We start from the raw sequence: 25,585 nt of genomic DNA on the forward strand, positions 1-25,585 counted from the left end.
ACAGCAGACATCACCAATCACTCCCCGCTTCACACAGCAGGCATCACCAATCACTCCCCGCTTCACACAGCAGGCATCACCAATCACACCCCGCTTCACACAGCAGACATCACCAATCACTCCCCGCTTCACACAGCAGACATCACCAATCACTCCCCGCTTCACACAGCAGGCATCACCAATCACTCCCCGCTTCACACAGCAGGCATCACCAATCACACCCCGCTTCACACAGCAGGCATCACCAATCACACCCCGCTTCACACAGCAGGCATCACCAATCACACCCCGCTTCACACAGCAGGCATCACCAATCACACCCCGCTTCACACAGCAGACATCACCAATCACACCCCGCTTCACACAGCAGACATCACCAATCACTCCCCGCTTCACACAGCAGGCATCACCAATCACACCCCGCTTCACACAGCAGGCATCACCAATCACACCCCGCCTGACACAGCAGGCATCACCAATCACACCCCGCTTCACACAGCAGGCATCACCAATCACACCCCGCCTGACACAGCAGGCATCACCAATCACACCCCGCTTCACACAGCAGACATCACCAATCACACCCCGCTTCACACAGCAGGCATCACCAATCACACCCCGCTTCACACAGCAGGCATCACCAATCACACCCCGCTTCACACAGCAGGCATCACCAATCACACCCCACTTCACACAGCAGACATCACCAATCACTCCCCGCTTCACACAGCAGGCATCACCAATCACTCCCCGCTTCACACAGCAGGCATCACCAATCACACCCCGCCTGACACAGCAGGCATCACCAATCACACCCCGCTTCACACAGCAGACATCACCAATCACACCCCGCTTCACACAGCAGGCATCACCAATCACTCCCCGCTTCACACAGCAGACATCACCAATCACTCCCCGCTTCACACAGCAGGCATCACCAATCACACCCCGCTTCACGCAGCAGGCATCACCAATCACTCCCCGCTTCACACAGCAGGCATCACCAATCACTCCCCGCTTCACACAGCAGACATCACCAATCACTCCCCGCTTCACACAGCAGACATCACCAATCACTCCCCGCTTCACACAGCAGGCATCACCAATCACTCCCCGCTTCACACAGCAGACATCACCAATCACTCCCCGCTTCACACAGCAGACATCACCAATCACTCCCCGCTTCACACAGCAGGCATCACCAATCACACCCCGCTTCAGGCAGCAGGCATCACTACATCTCAGAAAGTAGCAAGATCAATACTGACTACTGCTTTTAAAACAACAGCATCTCTGTGGAGTGTTCATCATTTTGAACTCCAATCCAACACACACACACACTTACTTTCCCATCATTCAGCTGATGTCTGGTAGAGATCCAGGTTGAGCAGAGAGGATGGAGACGTTTTGAGTTACAACAGCAACTACTCTGCTGGTGGAGGGAGCAGGGAGGGAGCAGGGAGGGAGGGAGGGAGAGAGAGGAGGGTTAGAAATGCAGTCTTTGTGTGATGTATAGACCTACTACACACACACACACACACACACTACTACGTAGGGATTTGGACAGATAAACAAAAGAAAACAAGTAGCTTGATTCTCTTTCACTCTGCCTCCACCTGCAGGTGGACAGCTGCTACAACGCTGAGGCCTAACAGCGGGCATATATATAGAAATGATGGGAAATGCCAGCTGGGGATTATTACTATGGTCTAGTGTTGGTCTGAGTCTCGGTCACGTGTCACTTCGGTGCTCTGGAAAGTTCGTCCAGGTCCCTGCTGTACATCCTGTGTCCGTGTGGCAGGTCTAGGATCAGCTTTGAGGCAGGTGAAGTATGAATGGCTCATGTGGACCATGAGACACGTGATGATCATTAAGCTGTGCTGGTCTGGAGTGTCCCAGCAGGGGGAGGAAGAGAGCCTGGAGCCTCGTTATTAACGCGTCATTCACCACCGGCTCGTGTTTCATGCACTTTCATTTATTTGTAAAGCATGTGCAGGTGTACGCAGGTGTGGCAGGTGTATGCAGGTGTGTACAGGTGTGCGCAGGTGTGTACAGGTGTACGCAGGTGTGCGCAGGTGTGTACAGGTGTATGCAGGTGTACGCAGGTGTAAGCGGGTGTGTGCAGGTGTGTGCAGGTGTAAGCGGGTGTGTGCAGGTGTGTGCAGGTGTGTACAGGTGTAAGCAGGTGTGCACAGGTGTGTACAGGTGTGTACAGGTGTAAGCGGGTGTGTACAGGTGTGTACAGGTGTGTACAGGTGTAAGCGGGTGTGTACAGGTGTGTACAGGTGTGTACAGGTGTGTGCAGGTGTGTACAGGTGTACGCAGGTGTAAGCGGGTGTGTGCAGGTGTGTACAGGTGTAAGCGGGTGTGTGCAGGTGTGTACAGGTGTGTGCAGGTGTAAGCGGGTGTGTGCAGGTGTGTGCAGGTGTAAGCGGGTGTGTGCAGGTGTGTACAGGTGTAAGCAGGTGTGTGCAGGTGTGTACAGGTGTGTACAGGTGTGTACAGGTGTAAGCGGTTGTGTACAGGTGTGTGCAGGTGTGTACAGGTGTACGCAGGTGTAAGCGGGTGTGTGCAGGTGTACGCAGGTGTAAGCAGGTGTGTACAGGTGTGTACAGGTGTGTACAGGTGTAAGCGGGTGTGTACAGGTGTGTGCAGGTGTACGCAGGTGTAAGCGGTTGTGTACAGGTGTGTGCAGGTGTGTACAGGTGTACGCAGGTGTAAGCGGGTGTGTGCAGGTGTACGCAGGTGTAAGCAGGTGTGTACAGGTGTAAGCGGGTGTGTGCAGGTGTGTACAGGTGTACGCAGGTGTAAGCGGGTGTGTGCAGGTGTACGCAGGTGTGTACAGGTGTACGCAGGTGTGTACAGGTGTGTACAGGTGTGTGCAGGTGTATGCAGGTGTGTACAGGTGTGTGCAGGTGTGTGCAGGTGTATGCAGATGTGTGCAGGTGTGTGCAGGTGTGTGCAGGTGTGTACAGGTGTGTACAGGTGTGTGCAGGTGTATGCAGATGTGTGCAGGTGTGTGCAGATGTATGCAGATGTGTGCAGGTGTGTACAGGTGTGTACAGACTTTCTGGGACTGCTTTCCCACACAGCCTCAACCGTAGAACGTGTAAAGTGAGATGAGCATTTGTAAAAGCCGCTGGTCTGTTGGGAAAGTAACTTCTGTTGACAGAGACCCGTCACTCTGCTCCAAGTCGTTTCAACATCGCTCCTATCAACCCCCACCCTCCAACGTGTCCCTTGTGGGGGAATAATGACCGCTTGCAAGTTCAGCCAATCAGTTTTCAACCGTCCTCCATGTCTCATCCCCATCACAACACCACCATGCTAGTGCAAACACCTGTTCTGGCTTTACCGCGTAGAAACCACACCAGTCTTCCGGATCCAGGGGAGCTGCTGCAGGCCAGTTCACTCCTGGCAAACTCAAAATGAGCAGACAGATGTGGTGGTCATGTGTGGTCAGCTCAACTCCAGCCCAGCGCCGTCGCCATCGTGTGACGAAGGGCTTGCTGATACATACATACATACATACATACATACATACATACACAATAAACACAAAATAAAATACAATAACAACAACTGGCTGGACCAAAGTAAAGCCTGATCGTATAGTTTACACCAGTGTTAACTTTCACTACCTTTTGTAAACATTTTACATAATAGCGTCCTCCCCTGACCCCGTTGTATTAATATGAAACGAATAGAGCCGTATGTGCAACACGGAACACCTATAATAAGCTGCATGGATGAGTAGACCCGGAACAGGTCTTGGTCGAGCGGGTAGCGATGTCGCCCACGGTGCGGGAGAAGCGGGTTCGCGTCCCGGCTGCGGCGGTTGCCCCCTAACTTGCTACAACATGGTGTAAAGACCCCGGACGGATGGGCTCGGTAGCCCGTGGCTAACGGGTCCCACCCTGTAGTCGACTGGTTAAAGAAGTGGCCCGCGGTGCGGTGCGGAATAACCCAGTTTGCGCCCCGGCTGTGACGGTCCGGCCGGGCTGCCCCCCCCCCGCGGAATTCACTACTATATATATAGAGAGAGATAGGGAGAGAGAGAGAGGGAGGGAGAGAGAGAGAGCTAGAGAGGGAGGGAGAGCATGGAAAAAGTTGTGCATTCATTTGTACATGGATGGCGGTAACTGGAGTGCCCTTGCTAGAACCTCCCCGCCCTACCTGCAGGGGGCTGTATGGAAGAACCTCCCCGCCCTACCTGCAGGGGGCTGTGAGGAAGAACCTCCCCGCCCTACCTGCAGGGGGCTGTATGGAAGAACCTCCCCGCCCTACCTGCAGGGGGCTGTATGGAAGAACCTCCCCGCCCTACCTGCAGGGGGCTGTGAGGAAGAACCTCCCCGCCCTACCTGCAGGGGGCTGTGAGGAAGAACCTCCCCGCCCTACCTGCAGGGGGCTGTGAGGAAGAACCTCCCCGCCCTACCTGCAGGGGGCTGTGAGGAAGAACCTCCCCGCCCTACCTGCAGGGGGCTGCATGGAAGAACCTCCCCGCCCTACCTGGAGGGGCTGTGAGGAAGAACCTCCCCGCCCTACCTGGAGGGGCTGTGAGGAAGAACCTCCCCGCCCTACCTGCAGGGGGCTGTATGGAAGAACCTCCCCGCCCTACCTGCAGGGGGCTGTGAGGAAGAACCTCCCCGCCCTACCTGCAGGGGGCTGTGAGGAAGAACCTCCAGGGGGCTGTATGGAAGAACCTCCCCGCCCTACCTGCAGGGGGCTGTGAGGAAGAACCTCCCCGCCCTACCTGCAGGGGGCTGTGAGGAAGAACCTCCCCGCCCAACCTGCAGGGGGCTGTGAGGAAGAACCTCCCCGCCCAACCTGCAGGGGGCTGTGAGGAAGAACCTCCCCGCCCAACCTGCAGGGGGCTGTGAGGAAGAACCTCCCCGCCCTACCTGCAGGGGGCTGTGAGGAAGAACCTCCCCGCCCTACCTGCAGGGGGCTGTGAGGAAGAACCTCCCCGCCCTACCTGCAGGGGGCTGTGAGGAAGAACCTCCCCGCCCTACCTGCAGGGGGCTGTGAGGAAGAACCTCCCCGCCCTACCTGCAGGGGGCTGCATGGAAGAACCTCCCCGCCCTACCTGGAGGGGCTGTGAGGAAGAACCTCCCCGCCCTACCTGGAGGGGCTGTGAGGAAGAACCTCCCCGCCCTACCTGCAGGGGGCTGTATGGAAGAACCTCCCCGCCCTACCTGCAGGGGGCTGTGAGGAAGAACCTCCAGGGGGCTGTATGGAAGAACCTCCCCGCCCTACCTGCAGGGGGCTGTGAGGAAGAACCTCCCCGCCCTACCTGCAGGGGGCTGTGAGGAAGAACCTCCCCGCCCAACCTGCAGGGGGCTGTGAGGAAGAACCTCCCCGCCCAACCTGCAGGGGGCTGTGAGGAAGAACCTCCCCGCCCAACCTGCAGGGGGCTGTGAGGAAGAACCTCCCCGCCCTACCTGCAGGGGGCTGTGAGGAAGAACCTCCCCGCCCTACCTGCAGGGGGCTGTGAGGAAGAACCTCCCCGCCCTACCTGCAGGGGGCTGTATGGAAGAACCTCCCCGCCCTACCTGCAGGGGGCTGTGAGGAAGAACCTCCCCGCCCTACCTGGAGGGGCTGTGAGGAAGAACCTCCCCGCCCAACCTGCAGGGGGCTGTGAGGAAGAACCTCCCCGCCCTACCTGCAGGGGGCTGTGAGGAAGAACCTCCCCGCCCTACCTGCAGGGGGCTGTGAGGAAGAACCTCCCCGCCCTACCTGCAGGGGGCTGTGAGGAAGAACCTCCCCGCCCTACCTGCAGGGGGCTGTGAGGAAGAACACACCGACTGCGTGAGGAAGGACGGAGACGCGACTCTTCACATTCACATTCAAACAACTTCATCATCCCACAGGGGCAAGTCCGCCTTTACACACCACACACAGCTCACACAAACTCACACACAACCGGCAATCCTCATCATGTCACAGACAACAGACAACAGACAGACACACAGTCTATCATCACTACGTAATGCACCTGACCACAGCCGCCACCACTAGGGGGCGCCGAGTGAAAGATGCCAGGTTTGAATATGGGGAGTGCGAGATAAAGTCAAGATATAAAGAACAATAATTCACATGTTTTGCCGAACGTCGACAAGTTGATGAGGTGTAATTGTTGTCTGTGCTCCACTGCAGAAGACACAACAGACTTTTAACACAACAGCGTTGTGACACCACGTTACCCGTCAGCAGCGCCCCCTGCTGTTATCACTTCATTCATACACCATACATATGTATAATATGCATGAACACACACACATCTGCACGAGCGCATCAGAGAACCGCTCCCTGTCCCTCATCCCTCGGCCGGCCTCTCGTGCGTGTGGGCGTGTCCGTGACTCCCCACGCAGAGATGAAGTGAACAAAGATTGGATGAGACGAGTCGAGGAGAGCCGGACAGAGGTGTGGACTGAATCTGGACTGATCTGAGCCGGTCCGGAGGGGAGAGGAAGTGGTTCTGGGCTGAGGAGGTTCTGATGAAAGCGGACTTCCTGAAGAGGACCGAGCCTCGTCTCATCTCAGAGGACTTTGACTAATTTTCCAGTCGGGGAGAAGAGGAGCTCCAGCTCTGAGGACTGCGAGGGAACATGGAGTAAGTCGAACTTTCTGTTTCTAAGCCGCCCCGAAATGATCCGGATAGCTTTAGTGTGAGCACAGCGTGTGTGAAGCGGCCACACCTGCAGAGGGTGTGATGCGGACTCCATCAGCACCAGCTGATGGAGACTGAGTCCATGCTGCAGAACAGCTGAGTCAGGCCGGCTAACGCTGGCAGCGGGACGCAGAGCTGCTGCTGCTGCACATGGAGCACATCCAGCCTGGACACATCCAGCCTGCCGTGCAGCCTGGACACATCCAGCCTGGACACATCCAGCCTGCCGTGCAGCCTGGACACATCCAGCCTGGACACATCCAGCCTGGACACATCCAGCCTGCCGTGCAGCCTGGACACATCCAGCCTGGACACATCCAGCCTGGATGTGTCCAGGCTGGATGTGTCCAGGCTGGAAACATGACGACACCCGCCAGGGCTGACTACACACGTTGTTTGTGTCGGTGCGACGGCGCGTTGTGGAATCTTTACACGGTTCTCGCAGAGCCGCATGGTGCGCTACACACCACCATAATACACCACCATAAAACACCACCATAATACACCACCTTACCACGAGAAGCGTCGGCGCACTGGAGCGCATCTAAAATGTCCGACTATCTCTGTTTGGCCATGCCGAGTGTGTCACTTGTGGGTCAGACGTGACAGCGTGTGTGTGTGTGTGTGTGTGTGTGTGTGTGTGTGTGTGTGTGTGTGTGTGTGTGTGTGTGTGTGTGTGACGCTGATCTGACGGGCTGTTTGCTGCAGACTCCAGTCGTGCACGTGCAGGGTTGGAGGGGTTTTGACGTACTGCACGTCATCGTAGCATGAACGTGGAGGTTTGTGACGTTGTTTCTGAGGTGTAATGACCTCATTATCAAACTGGTATGCAGCGTCACTGACGTCTGCTGACGTGTTGGACAGACTAGCGGCTGAGCTGTGTTGGCCTGGAGATCACACTGAGCTCTCTGATCCCTTGAAACAGTTTGATAAAATGATATCGTTCATGAAGGTTTGCCAGTACGTTTATAACGGGAAGTTGAATTCCACTTTGTGTATGTGAACTTACATCAGGGGTGTCAACCCCTGCTCCTGCAGAGCTACCCTACTGCCGTTTTCCACCCCACCCTAACTTTACTCACCTGACTCGTCTAATTACCTACTGACCAAGACCTTGATTATTTGAATCAGGTGTGTTAAATCAGGGTTGGAGGGAAAACTGACAGGAGGGTCGCTCTCCAGGATCAGGGTTGGTGACCACTGGCTTACATGAACATTTATCTTTGCTCGTCTCAGTCACTGCAAAAACCTCGCCAGGATCTCCTCATTTATCTCGTCTCTCCTCCACACATTAATCCTCTGCAGACTCGTGTAAAACACCTCCTACATCCACCTGAACATGTGTAAACACCTCCTACATCCATCTGAACTCGTGTAAACACCTCCTATAGCCATCTGAACAAGTGTAAAACATCCGTACATCCATCTGAACTCATGTAAAACATCCCTACATCCACCTGAACTCGTGTAAACATCTCCTACATCCATCTGAACACGTGTAAAACATCTCCTACATCCACCTGCACACATGTAAAACATCCCCTACATCCACCTGAACATGTGTAAGCACCTCCTACATCCACCTGAACTCGTGTAAACATCTCCTGTAGCCATCTGAACAAGTGTAAAACATCCCTACATCCACCTGAACTCATGTAAAACATCCCTACATCCACCTGAACTCGTGTAAACATCTCCTACATCCATCTGAACACGTGTAAAACATCTCCTACATCCACCCGCACACAAGTAAAACATCCCCTACATCCACCTGAACATGTGTAAGCACCTCCTACATCCACCTGAACTCGTGTAAACACCTCCTACATTCATCTGAACACATGAAAACATCCCTACATCCATCTGAACTCGTGTAAACATCTCCTATAGCCATCTGAACGAGTGTAAAACATCCGTACATCCACCTGAACTCATGTAAAACATCCGTACATCCACCTGAACTCGTGTAAACATCTCCTACATCCATCTGAACACGTGTAAAACATCTCCTACATCCACCTGCACACATGTAAAACATCCCCTACATCCATCTGAACTCGTGTAAACACCTCCTACATTCATCTGAACACACGAAAACATCCCTACATCCACCTGAACTCGTGTAAACATCTCCTATAGCCATCTGAACAAGTGTAAAACATCCGTACATCCATCTGAACTCATGTAAAACATCTCCTACATCCACCTGCACACATGTAAAACATCCCTACATCCACCTGAACTCGTGTAAACATCTCCTACATCCACCTGCACACATGTAAAACATCCCCTACATCCACCTGAACTCGTGTAAACACCTCCCATAGCCATCTGAACACATGAAAACATCCCTACATCCACCTGAACTCGTGTAAAACATCTCCGTCAGCCATCTGAACACATGAAAACATCCCTACATCCACCTGAACTCGTGTAAACACCTCCTACATTCATCTGAACAAGTGTAAAACATCCGTACATCCATCTGAACTCGTGTAAACACCTCCTATAGCCATCTGAACAAGTGTAAAACATCCGTACATCCACCTGAACTCGTGTAAACATCTCCTATAGCAATCTGAACAAGTGTAAAACATCCGTACATCCATCTGAACTCGTGTAAACACCTCCTATAGCCATCGGAACACATGAAAACATCCCTACATCCACCTGAACTCGTGTAAACACCTCCTATAGCCATCTGAACAAGTGTAAAACATCCGTACATCCATCTGAACTCATGTAAAACATCCCTACATCCACCTGAACTCGTGTAAACATCTCCTACATCCACCCTGAACTCGTGTAAACACCTACTACATCCACCTGAACTCGTGTAAACACCTCCCATAGCCATCTGAACACATGAAAACATCCCTACATCCACCTGAACTCGTGTAAACACCTCCTACATTCATCTGAACACATGAAAACATCCCTACATCCACCTGAACTCGTGTAAACACCTCCTATAGCCATCTGAACAAGTGTAAAACATCCGTACATCCATCTGAACTCGTGTAAACACCTCCTATAGCCATCTGAACAAGTGTAAAACATCCGTACATCCATCTGAACTCGTGTAAACACCTCCTATAGCCATCGGAACACATGAAAACATCCCTACATCCACCTGAACTCCTGTAAACACCTCCTACATTCATCTGAACACATCAAAACATCCCTACATCCACCTGAACTCGTGTAAACACCTCCCATAGCTATCTGAACACATGAAAACATCCCTACATCCACCTGAACTCATGTAAATACCTCCTACATCCATCTGAACTCATGTAAAACATCCCTACATCCACCTGAACTCGTGTAAACATCTCCTATAGCCATCTGAACAAGTGTAAAACATCCGTACATCCATCTGAACTCATGTAAACCATCCCTACATCCACCTGAACTCGTGTAAACATCTCCTACATCCACCTGAACTCGTGTAAACAACTACTACATCCACCTGAACTCGTGTAAACACCTCCCATAGCCATCTGAACACATGAAAACATCCCTACATCCACCTGAACTCGTGTAAACACCTCCTACATTCATCTGAACACATGAAAACATCCCTACATCCACCTGAACTCGTGTAAACACCTCCTATAGCCATCTGAACAAGTGTAAAACATCCCTACATCCACCTGAACTCGTGTAAACACCTCCTATAGCCATCTGAACACATGAAAAAATCCCTACATCCACCTGAACTCGTGTAAACACCTCCTATAGCCATCTGAACAAGTGTAAAACATCCGTACATCCATCTGAACTCGTGTAAACACCTCCTATAGCCATCTGAACAAGTGTAAAACATCCGTACATCCATCTGAACTCGTGTAAACACCTCCTATAGCCATCTGAACACATGAAAACATCCCTACATCCACCTGAACTCGTGTAAACACCTCCTACATTCATCTGAACACATGAAAACATCCCTACATCCACCTGAACTCGTGTAAACACCTATAGCCATCTGAACAAGTGTAAAACATCCGTACATCCATCTGAACTCATGTAAAACATCCCTACATCCACCTGAACTCGTGTAAACATCACCTACATCCATCTGAACACGTGTAAAACATCTCCTACATCCACCTGCACACATGTAAAACATCCCCTACATCTATCTGAACTCGTGTAAACACCTCCTACATTCATCTGAACACATGAAAACATCCCTACATCCACCTGAACTCGTGTAAACACCTCCTATAGCCATCTGAACACATGAAAACATCCCTACATCCACCTGAACTCGTGTAAACACCTCCTATAGCCATCTGAACACATGAAAACATCCCTACATCCACCTGAACTCGTGTAAACACCTCCTATAGCCATCTGAACAAGTGTAAAACATCCCTACATCCACCTGAACTCGTGTAAACACCTCCTATAGCCATCTGAACACATGAAAACATCCCTACATCCACCTGAACTCGTGTAAACACCTCCTATAGCCATCTGAACACATGAAAACATCCCTACATCCACCTGAACTCGTGTAAACACCTCCTATAGCCATCTGAACAAGTGTAAAACATCCCTACATCCACCTGAACTCGTGTAAACACCTCCTATAGCCATCTGAACACATGAAAACATCCCTACATCCACCTGAACTCGTGTAAACACCTCCTATAGCCATCTGAACAAGTGTAAAACATCCCTACATCCACCGGAACTCGTGTAAACACCTCCTACATTCATCTGAACAAGTGTAAAACATCCCTACATCCACCTGAACTCGTGTAAACACCTCCTATAGCCACCTGAACTCGTGTAAACACCTACTACATCCATCTGAACTTGTGTAAACACCTACTACATCCATCTGAACTCGTGTAAACACCTACTACATCCATCTGAACTCGTGTAAACACCTACTACATCCATCTGAACTCATGTAAAACATCCCTACATCCACCTGAACTCGTGTAAACATCTCCTACATCCTCTCCTCAACCTGCACCCTACTCTCTCTACAGATCACAATGTCATCTGCGAACATCATTGCCCATGGACACTCCTGCCTGATCTTGTCCGTCAACCTGTCCATCACCATTGCAAACTAGAAAGGGCTCAGAGCCGATCCTTGATGTAATCCCACCTCCACCTTGAACCCATCTATAATTCCAACCACACACCTCACCACTGTCACACTTCCCTCATATCCCGCACCACTCCTACTCTCTGCAACTCCTGACTTCCTCATACAATACCACACCTCCTCTCTCGGCACCCTGTCATATACTTTCTCTAAATCTACAAAGACACAATGTGACTCCTTCTGGCCTTCTCTATACTTCTCCATCAACATTCTCAAAACAAACATCACATCTGTGGTGCTCTTTCATGGCATGAAACCATACTGCTGCTGCTGCTGATCATCACCTCTCCTCTTAACCTAGCTTCTATTACTCTTTCCCATATCTTCATGCTGTGGCTGATCATCACCTCTCCTCCTCTTAACCCAGCTTCTATTACTCTTTCCCATATCTTCATGCTGTGGCTGATCAACTTTATACCTCTGTAGTTGCTACAGTTCTGCACATCACCCTTGTTCTTGACAATCAGTACCAGTATGCTTCTTCTCCACTCCTCAGGCATCCTCTCACTTTCCAAGATTGTGTTAAACAATCTAGTTAAAAACTCCACTGCCATCTCTCCTAAACATCTCCATGCCTCCACAGGTATGTCATCAGGACCAACTGCCTTTCCACTCTTCATCCTCTTCATAGCTGCCCTCACTTCCCCCTTGTTAATCCACCGCACTTCCTGATTCACTATCCCCACATCATCCAACCTTCTCTCTCTTTCATTTTCTTCATTCATCAGCCTCTCAAAGTACTCCTTCCACCTTCTTAGCACACTCTCCTCGCTTGTATCTCCTAAATTAATCTGAACACGTGTAAACGTCTCCTACATCCACCTGAACAAGTGTAAAACATCTCCTACATCCATTTGAACACGTGTAAAACACATACATCCATCTGAACACGTGTAAAGCACCTCCTACAGCCATTTGAACACGTGTAAAACACCTACATCCACCTGAACACATGTAAAACATCTCCTACATCCATTTGAACACGTGTAAAACACCTCCTACATCCATCTGAACACGTGTAAAACACCTCCTACATCCATTTGAACACGTGTAAAACACCTCCTACATCCACCTGAACACATGTAAAACATCTCCTACATCCACCTGAACACATGTAAAACACCTCCTACATCCATTTGAACACGTGTAAAACACCTCCTACATCCATCTGAACACGTGTAAAACATCACCTACATTCATCTGAACACGTGTAAAACATGTCCTACATTCATCTGAACTCTTGTAAAACACCTCCTACATCCATCTGAACACGTGTAAAACACCTCCTACATCCATTTGAACACGTGTAAAACACCTCCTACATCCACCTGAACACATGTAAAACATCTCCTACATCCACCTGAACACATGTAAAACACCTCCTACATCCATTTGAACACGTGTAAAACACCTCCTACATCCATCTGAACATGTGTAAAACACCTCCTACATCCATTTGAACACGTGTAAAACACCTCCTACATCCATCTGAACACGTGTAAAACATCACCTACATTCATCTGAACACGTGTAAAACATCTCCTACATTCATCTGAACTCTTGTAAAACACCTCCTACATTAATCTGAACTCATGTAAAACACATCCTACATTCATCTTAATGTAGGAGGTGTTGTCCTCTGTGTGGAGTTTGCATGTTCTCCCCTTGTCTGCTTGGGTTTCCTCCGGGGGCTCCGGTTTCCTCCCACAGTCCAAAGACATGTAGGTCAGGTGACTCAAAGACATGTAGGTCAGGTGACTCAAAGACATGTAGGTCAGGTGACTCAAAGACATGTAGGTCAGGTGACTCAAAGACATGTAGGTCAGGTGACTCAAAGACATGTAGGTCAGGTGACTCAAAGACATGTAGGTCAGGTGACTCAAAGACATGTAGGTAAGGTGAATCGGCCATACTAAATTGTCCCTATGTGTGAATGCATGGGTGTGTGTGTGTGTGTGTGTGTGTGTGTGTGTGTGGGCCCTGTGATGGCCTGACGACCTGTCCAGGATGTCTCCCCGCCTGCCACTCAATGACTGCTGCTGGGATAGGCTCCAGCATCTCCGCATCCCTGTGAGCAGGATAATCGGTCAAGATAATGGATGGATTGATGGATGGATAATTATACATAAGCCAGATGAGGACTGGACTGGGAAACACCACAGGAGGGTTAGTTGGCCTCCTCGAGTAGAAACAGGCTGCACTGTCTGCTCCACTGCCTCTCCATTATGGGGTCATCATGTCCATGTGAGTCTCTCCATCATGGGGTCATCATGTCCATGCGAGTCTCTCCAATTTGGGGTCATCATGCCCATGTGAGTTTCTCCATCATGAGGTCATCATGTCCATATGAGTCTCTCCATCATGGGGTCATCATGTCCATGTGAGTCTCTCCATCATGGGGTCATCATGTCCATGTGAGTCTCTCCATCATGGGGTCATCATGTCCATGTGAGTCTCTCCATCATGGGGTCATCATGTCCATGTGAGTCTTTCCATCATGGGGTCATCATGTCCATGTGAGTCACCCTATCATGGGGCCATCATGTCCATGTGAGTCTCTCCATCATGGGGTCATCATGTCCATGTGAGTCTCTCCATCACGGGATCATCTTGTCCATGTGAGTCTCTCCATCACGGGATCATCATGGGGTCATCATGTCCATGGGAGTCTCTCCATCATGGGGTCATCATGTCCATGTGAGTCTCTCCATCATGGGGTCATCATGTCTATGTGAGTCTCTCCATCATGGGGTCATCATGCCCATGTGAGTCTCTCCATCATGGGGTCATCATGTCCGTGTGAGTGTCTCCATCATGGGGTCATCATGTCCATGTGAGTCTCTCCATCATGGGGTCATCATGTCCATGTGAGTCTTTCCATCATGGGGTCATCATGTGAATTGCGAGTCTCTCCATCATGGAGTCATCATGTGAATTGCGAGTCTCTCCATCATGGGGTCATCATGTCCATGGGAGTCTCTCCATCATGGGGTCATCATGTCCATGGGAGTCTCTCCATCATGGGGTCATCATGTGAATTGCGAGTCTCTCCATCATGGGGTCATCATGTCCATGGGAGTCTCTCGATCATGGGGTCATCATGTCCATGGGAGTCTCTCCATCGTGGGACCATCATGTCCATGTGAGTCTTTCCATCATGGGGTCATCATGTCCATGTGAGTCTCTCCATCATGGGGTCATCATGTCCATGTGAGTCTCTCCATCATGGGGCCATCATGTCCATGTGAGTGTTTCCATCATGGTGTCATCATGTCCATGTGAGTCACCCCATCATGGGGTCATCATGCCCATGTGAGTCTCTCCATCATGGGGTCATCATGTCCATGGGAGTCTCTCCATCATGGGGCCATCATGTCCATGTGAGTCTCTCCATCACGGGATCATCATGGGGTCATCATGTCCATGTGAGTCTCTCCATCATGGGGTCATCATGCCCATGTGAGTCTCTCCATCGTGGGGTCATCATGTCCATGTGAGTCTCTCCATCATGGGGTCATCATGTCCATGTGAGTCTCTCCATCGTGGGGTCATCATGTCCATGTGAGTCTCTCCATCATGGGGCCATCATGTCCATGTGAGTGTTTCCATCATGGGGTCATCATGTCCATGTGAGTCACCCCATCATGGGGTCATCATGCCCATGTGAGTCTCTCCATCATGGGGTCATCTTGTCCATGTGAGTCTCTCCATCATGGGGTCATCTTGTCCATGTGAGTCTCTCCATCACGGGATCATCATGGGGTCATCATGTCCATGGGAGTCTCTCCATCATGGGGTCATCATGTCCATGTGAGTCTCTCCATCATGGGGTCATCATGTCTATGTGAGTCTCTCCATCATGGGGTCATCATGCCCATGTGAGTCTCTCCATCATGGGGTCATCATGTCCGTGTGAGTGTCTCCATCATGGGGTCATCATGTCCATGTGAGTCTCTCCATCGTGGGGTCATCATGTCCATATGAGTCTCTCCATCATAGGGTCAACATGCCCATGTGAGTCTCTCCATCATGGGGTCATCATGTCCATGTGAGTCTCTCCATCATGGAGTCATCATGTCCATGTGAGTCTCTCCATCATGGGGTCATCATGTCCATGTGAGTCTTTCCATCATGGAGTCATCATGCCCATGTGAGTCTCTCCATCATAGGGTCATCATGTCCATGTGAGTCTCTCCATCACGGGGTCATCATGCCCATGTGAGTCTCCCCATCATGGGGATCATGGGGTCATCGTGTCCATGTGAGTTTCTGCTAGAGAAAAAACACTCTCCTGTTCATGCCAAACAACATGACAGAGTCACGTTGGCTCTCTGATGGACAGAGAGCTGAGCATGTGCTGCCACACCACAGGTACGCTGACATGTGTGATGAAGCCACCTGAGTCTGACATCACTCCCTATAGGCTTTAAATGTAGAAGACAGAGACATCATAAAGCAGTCATTTATAACAGCCTATAGCAGATTTATATCCAGTAAACACGAAATCTGATTTAGAACATGAAGTGTGATTTATCACATAGAATCTGATTTATCACATGAAGTCTGATTTATCACATAAAATCTGATTCATCACATGAAGTCTGATTTATCACACAAAGTATGATTGATAACATGATGTCTGATTTTATCAAATGAAGTATGATTTATCACATGAAGTATGATTGATCACATGAAGTCTGATTTATCACATGAACTCTGATTCATCACACTATGTCTGATTTATCACATAAAATCTGATTTATCACACGAAGTATGATTGATCAAATTAAGTCTGATTGATCACATGAAGTCTGATTGATCACATGAAGTCTGATTCATCACATGAAGTCTGATTCATCACATGAAGTCTGGTTGATCACATGGAGTATGATATATCACATGAAGTATGATTGATCACATGAAGTCTGATTCATCACATGAAGTCTGATATATCACATGAAGTCTGGTTGATCACATGAAGTCTGATTGATCACATGAAGTCTGATTCATCACATGAAGTCTGATATATCACATGAAGTCTGGTTGATCACATGAAGTCTGATATATCACATGAAGTCTGGTTGATCACATGAAGTCTGATATATCACATGAAGTCTGATATATCACATGAAGTCTGATTCATCACACGAAGTCTGATATATCACATGAAGTATGATTGATCACATGAAGTCTGGTTGATCACATGAAGTATGATTTATCGCATGAAGTCTGACTGATCGCATGAAGTAGATTGATCACATGAAGTATGATTGATCACATGAAGTCTGATTCATCACATGAAGTCTGATCGATCACATGAAGTCTGATTCATCACATGAAGTATGATTGATCACATGAAGTATGACTGATCACATGAGGTCTGATTCATCACATGAAGTCTGATTGATCACATGAAGTCTGATTGATCCCATGAAGTCTGATTGATCACATGAGGTCTGATTCATCGCATGAAGTCTGATTGATCACATGCAGTCTGATTGATCACATGAAATAAATTTCAAATCAATTTTATTTGTATAGCCCAATATCACAAATTACAAATTTGCCTCATCGGATGAGGAACAACTCCCTAAAAAACCCTTTAACAGGGAGAAAAACTAGGAAGAAACCTCAGGGAGAGCAACAGAGGAGGGATCTCTCTCCCAAGACAGACAGCGTGCAATGGATGCTGTGTTCACGCAATTTACATAATACAACATTGAAAGAGGATAACAGAATTATAATGGACATAACATTTATGAAGAACATGATGCACAGGATGCCAAGCAGTGTCCACATGCCAACGGAGCAGTCCAGGACCCAAGCCACGCGACCAGCATCATCATGTAATAAAAGAAAAACTTAGGTGAGGAGTGGAAGGGCAGGCAGCACCCAAATGGCAGCCACCATCACCACGGAGACCTGGGAGGAGAACCGACTGCACGTGCATGCAAGAGAGACTCCCATGACACCATTCAAACACAGAAGAAGAGAAAGGAGGAGACGTCATTCAGAGAGAGAGAAAAGACATGTTAGAGAAGAGAACAGTTTGCAATAGTCATTAACCATAATCAATTAAGTCATCAACTCGTCATAATCTATACTTTGTAATCTATACTCGATAATCTCGTCGGCAGAACAGTGGTTGGTAAATTCACTGAGACAGAAAACCAACCCTCCATCCAGTACAGGTTGTGAAGCACTCAACTTAAAGGCAACTAATTGTAAACTAAGGCAAAAAGATGAGTTTTAAGTTTGGATTTAAAGGACTCAACAGACTCTGATTGTCTGATGGCAGCAGGCAGGTTATTCCACAACAATGGAGCCCGATAGGAAAAGGCCCTGCTGCCACCAGCTGACTTCTTTTTAACTTGGGGTACACACAGGAGCCCTGTATTTTGAGAGCGGAAAGCTCGAGATGGCATGTAAGGTTTAAGGAGATCAGACAGGTAGGATGGGGCAAGCCCATTTAGGATTTTATAAGTCAGCAGAAGCACCTTGTATTCTGATCTAACGTGGATAGGAAGCCAAAGAAGGGAGGCAAGAATTGGTGTAATATGGTCAAATTTCCTAGTTTTAGTTAGGATTCTAGCAGCAGCATTCTGAACCATCTGAAGACTTTTAGTACTAGAATGTGGCAGACCTGAGAACAGAACATTACAGAAATCAAGTCTGGATGAAACAAATGCATGTATTAGAGTCTCTGCATCAGCCATGGAGAGAAAAGACTGAATTTTAGCTATGTTACGTAAGTGAAAAAAGGCAGTCTTGGTGATTTCTTTAATGTGCTTATCAAAGGAAAGGATGAGATCAAACGTAACTCCAAGATTTTTGGCTGCCACACTTTGTGAAACCAGAGTTGTCGATTGTTATCGTTACTTGATCAAATTGGTGTCTGTGTCTAGCAAGGCCAATGACCAGCATCTCGGTTTTATCTGAATTTAAAAGCAGAAAGTTAAGTGACATCCAGTTTTTCACAGTAGCCAAGCAGGCCTCTAAGTTAGTGATTTGAGTATGATCATCAGCCCTTATAGGCACAAACAACTGAGTATCATCAGCATAGCAATGGAAATTAATTCCATAACTGTATTAATTTGGCCAAGAGGTGTAATGTAAAGAGAGGAAAGTAGAGGGCCAAGTACTGAGCCCTGAGGCAAACCATATTTAATGTCAGAAAATTTTGATATAATATTATTATTGCAGACCCAATGTGTTCTTCCAGATAAGTAGGACTTAAGCCAAGAGAGAGTTAAGCCAGAGACACCAACATTACAATTTAATCTATCAAAAAGTATACAGTGATCATGGTGTCAAAGGCTGCACTGAGGTCCAGTAGTAGAAGCACAGAAGTGGAAGAGTCGATCGCCAGTAGAAGATCATTTACCACTCTGGTCAGAGCAGTTTCAGTGGAGTTACAGGGCCTGAAAGCCGACTGAAAAGGTTCATATAGATGGTTTTCTTTTATATGGGTCCAAAGTTGTTGATAAACAACTCTCTAGTACTTTAGAGAAGAATGGAAGATTAGAAACTGGCCGATAGTTATTAAGAGACCCTGGATCAAGGTGCGGTTTTTTTAAGTAGAGGTTTAACCACAGCTGTCTTAAAACTGCTGGGAACAATGCCAGTAGTAAGAGATAAATTAACGATGTCTAGCATTGTAGGTCCAAGAAAAGGCCAGAGGTCTTTAAAAAGTTTTGCTGGTAAGGGATCAAGTAGGCAAGCAGTTGGTTTAGAAGCTGACATGAACTTAGTCAGAGTGTCAGAGAGATAGTCTCAAAAGCTGTAATAACTGGAACTGTCAGTGACTCATTGTGTAGATATGAATTTAGTATGACAGGATCTGCAGGAGTAGATGGAGTTGAAGAACTAATCTTGTTTAAGATCTCATCAACCTTATTGCAGAAAAAATCTAGAAATTCATGGGCTGTGAATGGTGAGCAGCTAATAGTCTCACATGAAGTCTGATTTATCACATGAACTCTGATTCATCACAGCATGTCTGATTTATCACGAGGTCCGATTTATTACATAAAATCTGATTTATCACAAGAAGTATGATTGATCAAATGAATTCTGATTTATCACATGAAGTCTGATTCATCACATGGTCTGATTTATCACATGAAGTCTGATTGATGACATGAAGTATGATCGATCAAATGAATTCTGATTTATCACATGAAGTCTGATTGATCACATGAATTCTGGTTTATCACATGAAGTATGATTGATCACATGAAGTCTGATTGATCACATGAAGTCTGATTCATCCCATGAAGTCTGATTTATCACATGAAGTCTGATTCATCACATGAAGTCTGACTGATCACATGAAGTCTGATTCATCACATGAAGTCTGACTGATCACATGAAGTCTGATTGATCACATGAAGTCTGATTCATCCCATGAAGTCGGATTTATCACATGAAGTCTGATTCATCCCATGAAGTCTGAATTATCACATGAAGTCTGATTGATCACATGAAGTCTGATTCATCCCATGAAGTCTGAATTGCAGAAGAGCAACTTAAAAGGCTACCAGTCTGCTTTGCTGACTGTACATTCTGTTGAACCATCAGCTCAGCTGGATGTGTTTGGTGTGTGCTGATGTTTTCCCAGAGAGCCTGCAGCTCCCCTGCAGCCCCCCTGCAGCCCCTCTGCCCAGGCCCGGATTCTCTGTTTGTTGGGCAAATCTCCATAGAAACTGAATAGAAACTGACGGTATTCTTTTGTTTGAATCCTTTCAGTTGCTGCTTCACACAGACAAAACTCTGTTGATCTCAGCACAGTTTAACCGCCAGCACATCATGTGATGTGACACAGGCCAATCCCAGCATGCACAGCAAGTGAGGAGCAGCTGGCAGTGGCCTCTGGTTTGACACCGTCTCCTGCCTTGTGCTTTATTCGAGTCCCCCCTAACATTCCCATTCATAAATCAGGGACTTCCACTGCTCTGTCCCTCTGAGACTCGGCCTTTAATAAAGACTGTTGGCCAAGGACAGCATCCCCATATCTGCTGGCTTATTGTTTTGGTTGAACGGCAGGGTTTGGGAGGTGATGCTTGGACAGTTGTCAACGTTATTTGTACAGCCCAGTATCACAAAGTCCAAGTGTGTCTCCGGGGGCTTTACAGAAGTACAGCATCCTGTCCTTACACCCTCCTCTCATCAGATAAGGAACACCTCCCTAAAACCTTTAACAGGGAGAAAAACACGGGAAGAAAGCTCAGGGAGAGCACCAGAGGAGGATCTCTCCCAAGACCCACAACGTGCAGTGATGTTGTGTTTACACAGTGTACACAATACAACACGGAAAGAGGATAACACAATTATAATGGAATGATAAAATATATGAAGAATACGCTGAGGAGGACGCCAAGCAGTGTCCAGACGCCCCAGAACCGCCCGGGACCTGAGCCACGTGACCACCATCACCATGGAGACCTGGGAGGAGGACAGACTACAAGTGAACACACGGGAGACTCACATCACACCATTCACACACAGACGAGAAAGGAGAAGACATCTTTCAGAGAGAGAGAAGAGACGTGAGAGAGGAGAACAGGATACAAGAGTCAATACACTACCACCACCACTACTACTACTACAACCACCACTACTACTACTACAACCACCACTACTACTACTACTACTACAACCACCACTACTACTACTACAACCACCACTACTACTACTACTACTACAACCACCACTACTACTACTACTACTATTACTACTATTACTACCACCAATACTACTACTACTGCTACTACTACCACTACCACTACTACTACCACCACCACTACCACTACTACTACTACTACTACCACTAACACTACTACTACCACTACCACTACTACCACCACCACCACTACTACTACTACTACTACTACAATCCTGTCCTTCTTCGTTACTCCCAGTGAAAATCTTATCATCTTCATCTCTGCCACCTCCAGCTCCGCCTCCTGTCTTTTCATCAGCACCACTGTCTCCAAACCATACAACATAGCTGGTCTCACCACCATCTTGTAAACCTTCCCTTTAACTCTTGCTGGTACCCTTCTGTCACACATCACTCCTGACACTCTTCTCCACCCACTCCACCCTGCCTGCACTCTCTTCTTCACCTCTCTCCTTCACTCCCCGTTACTTTGGACAGTTGACCCCAAGTATCTAAAAACTCATCCACCTTCATCACCTCCACTCCTTGCATCCTGGCCATTCCACTGTCCTCCCTCTCATTCACGCATATGTATTCTGTCTTGCTCCTACTGACTTTCATTCCTCTTCTCTCCAGTGCATACCTCCACCTCTCCAGGCTCTCCTCCACCTGCACCCTACTCTCGCTACAGATCACAATGTCATCCGTGAACATCATCGTCCATGGAGACTCCTGCCTGACTCCGTCCTAGAAGATTGTTGTGCTGTAGTCACAACAAGTTGATCAGTTCATATGGACGGAATGCTTAGTGGGAGAAACGTTTCTTCACTCATCCAAGTGACCTCGTGATGAGTGAAGAAACGTTTCTCCCACTAAGCATTGTGCCCAGATGAACTGGTTCAACGTTCTGTGATTTTCCTACCTGGATTATTGAGCATGCATGAAGACATTGTGTTGTAGTGTTGTTATTATTATGTTAAGTACACTGAGAGAGCCACGAAAACAGAGTCAAATTCCATGTAGTGTAAACCTACATGGCCAATTAACATGGATCTGATCTCATCCACGAACCTGATCAATAACCATTGCAATCAAGAAAGGGCTCCGAGCCGATCCTTCATGTAATCCCACCTCCACCGTGAACCCATCTGTCATTCCAACCACACACCTCACCACTGTCACACCTCCCTCTTACATATCCTGCACCACCCCTACATACTTCTCTGCAACTCCCATCTTCCTCATACAATACCACACCTCCTCTCTTGGCACCCTGTCGTATGCTTTCTCTAAATCTACAAAGACACAATGTAACTCCTTCTGGCCTTCTCTATACTTCTCCATCAACATTCTCAAAGCAAACATCACATCTGTGGTGCTCTTTCATGGCATGAAACCATACTGCTGCTGCTGATCATCACCTCTCCTCCTCTTAACCTAGCTTCTATTACTCTTTCTCTCCTCTTAACCTAGCTTCTATTACTCTTTCTCTCCTCTTAACCTAGCTTCTATTACTCTTTCTCTCCTCGTAACCTAGCTTCTATTACTCTTTCTCTCCTCTTAACCTAGCTTCTATTACTCTTTATCTCCTCTTAACCTAGCTTCTATTACTCTTTCTCTCCTCTTAACCTAGCTTCTATTACTCTTTCCCTCCTCTTAACCTAGCTTCTATTACTCTTCCCCATATCTTCATGCTGTGGCTGATCCACTTTATACCTCTGTAGTTGTTACAGTTCTGCACATCACCCTTGTTCTTGTAAATCGGTACCAGTATGCTTCTTCTCCACTCCTCAGGCCTCCTCTCACTTTCCAGGATTGTGTTAGATTTACACTTAGACTGCTTTTATTTGTCATTGCCTTATATGCATGTCTCATACATACAAGGAACGAAATTACGTTTCACAAGGACCTCGGTGCCACATAAACAATCTAGTTAAATAATCTATAATCTATAATCTAATCTAGTTAAACAATCTAGTTATAAACTCCACTGCCATCTGTCCTAAACACCTCCATGTCTCCACAGGTATGTCCTCTGGAACCACCACCTTTGCACTCTTCATCCTCTTCATAGCTGCCCTCACTTCATTGAATTCAATTCAATTTATTGTCATTAAAAACAATGTGCAGGTGCATGTTAAAATTGAAATGGAGGCTGCAGCTTCACCAAACAGTGCAAGACAGACATGCACAAACACAGCAAGCATAGTATAAGATATACACACATGCAGACCAAAAGCTAAAGAAAAAACAAAACAAACATGAGTATAAAAACATCTACAGACATTCAGTGGGTAGCCAGGTTCAGGTGGGCAACAGCTTGTGGAAAGAAGCTGTTTTTGAGCCTGGTAGTGTGGGCTCTGAGGCTCCTGTAGCGCCTCCCAGAGCGCAGGGGGGAGAACAGTCCATGGTTGGGGTGGGTGGGATCTCTGCTGATGCTCAGACCCCTTCGAAGGCAGCGTTTGTGATAAATGTCTTTTATGGCTGGGGGCTGGGTACCAGTGATATGCTGGGCCGCCTTGACGACCCGCTGCAGAGCTTTCTGGTCTACTGAGGTGCAGTTGCCGTACCACACTGAGATGCAGATGGTCAGGATGCTCTCTATGGTGCAGAGGTAGAAGTTGGTGAGAATTTTGGGGGGTAGATGGGCGCCCCTCAGCCTCCTCAGGAAATGCAGGCATTGTTGGGCCTTTTTCACAAGGGCCTGGGTGTTTGATGTCCACGAAAGGTCCTCGCTGGTGTGGACTCCAAGGAATTTAAAGCTGGAAACACGCTCCACTTCCACCCCATTGATGTGTGTGGGGGAGTGGCTGCAGCTTCTAGACCTCCTGAAGTCCACAATCAGCTCCTTCATCTTCTGCACATTGAGAACCAGATTGTTGGTAGTACACCATGATGTGAGGTGATGAATCTCGTCCCTGTATGCTGTCTCGTCATTGTTGATGATGCGGCCAATGACTGTGGTGTCATCTGCAAACTTAACTATAACCTTTGAAGGGTGAGTTGGCAGGCAGTTATGGGTGAAGAGGGAGAAAGGGAGGGGGCTCAGAACACAGCCTTGAGGGGCACCTGTGCTGAGGGTCAGGGTGGAGGAGGAGTGGTCACCTAACCTAACAGATTGAGGTCTGTTGGTCAGGAAGTCCAGGATCCAGTTACAGAGGGAGGGGTTGAGGCCAAGGGAGAGGAGTTTGGTGGTTAGTTTGGCGGGAATGATAGTGTTGAAGGCAGAGCTATAATCTATAAACAGCATCTGGATGTATGTGTTGTTAAGTTCCAGGTGGGTCAGAGCAACGTGCAGGGCAGTGGCAATGGCATCCTCAGTAGACCTTTTGGGACGGTTGGCGAACTGATGTGGGTCAAATGTGGGGCAGATTGTGTTTTTTCAATAAACCATAATTTATTACAAAATAAAGAACAACCTTAATACAATAAAGTATGGATGTGTGTGTCGGTAAATCAGTGGAGTAAGGCAGTGTATGTGTGGGTGTACTGGCTGATGTGGTGTGTGTTGTCAAGTGCAAAACAAAACCAACACACAAAGCAAAACGTGTGGCATAATTCATTTGTGAAAGCATTTATGGATTCCTCTATTCTTACTCTTAATGTTGTTGGGGACGTTTAGAAAAGTGCTTTATAAAGTCATTGTTATTATTATTATTATTAACTTTGTTCTTCCTAACATTACAGTCACAGACTTTAAAATGGCTCTGGTCTGTCCATCCTTCGATTTTCTTGACAGCAGTTCATCCAGTTGGCGTCACACTTGGCGGGCGTATTGCTGAGGACTCGAGTATCGGGTGTAAAGTTGTTTGGATGAGCTGTTGTCGAGAAAATTGAAGGACATACAAGCGGCGTTTTCCAGGATTTGAGGACATTCAGGGCTTAGCCCGGAGACTTCTGTAGGGGGGTCTGGGGGGATTGTCCCCCGTAAAATATTTTGATAAACAAGCTCTATTTTGATGCTTTCTTAATGCACTCTGGCGGCGTATTTACACTCAAAGTACATGTCTTAATCACTGAAATATTGAAATGTGTACCTGAAAAACTGTTCTTTACTCTTACTCTGGTAGGAATTTTCATGTACCTTGTGATACACATTACAATGAAGTCACTACAAAAGAGT

At 47.8% G+C, this 25,585-nt stretch overlaps 1 protein-coding gene across 1 annotated transcript in view; it reads left to right on the forward strand.

Annotated features, from left to right (window-relative positions):
• Positions 1-6,573: 6,573 nt before the first annotated feature.
• The window catches only part of palm1a (paralemmin 1a), a 104,940-nt gene continuing 85,928 nt past the window's right edge, over positions 6,574-25,585 (forward strand). The window contains exon 1 of the mRNA XM_056276944.1: positions 6,574-6,613. Within this exon, the coding sequence (XP_056132919.1) occupies positions 6,609-6,613 (5 nt within the window). The 5' untranslated portion in view covers positions 6,574-6,608. The remainder of the gene's footprint in view (positions 6,614-25,585) is intronic.

Source organism: Lampris incognitus, chromosome 3, assembly GCF_029633865.1.
Source record: "Lampris incognitus isolate fLamInc1 chromosome 3, fLamInc1.hap2, whole genome shotgun sequence".
In the NCBI taxonomy this organism is placed as follows: Eukaryota; Metazoa; Chordata; class Actinopteri; order Lampriformes; family Lampridae; genus Lampris; species Lampris incognitus.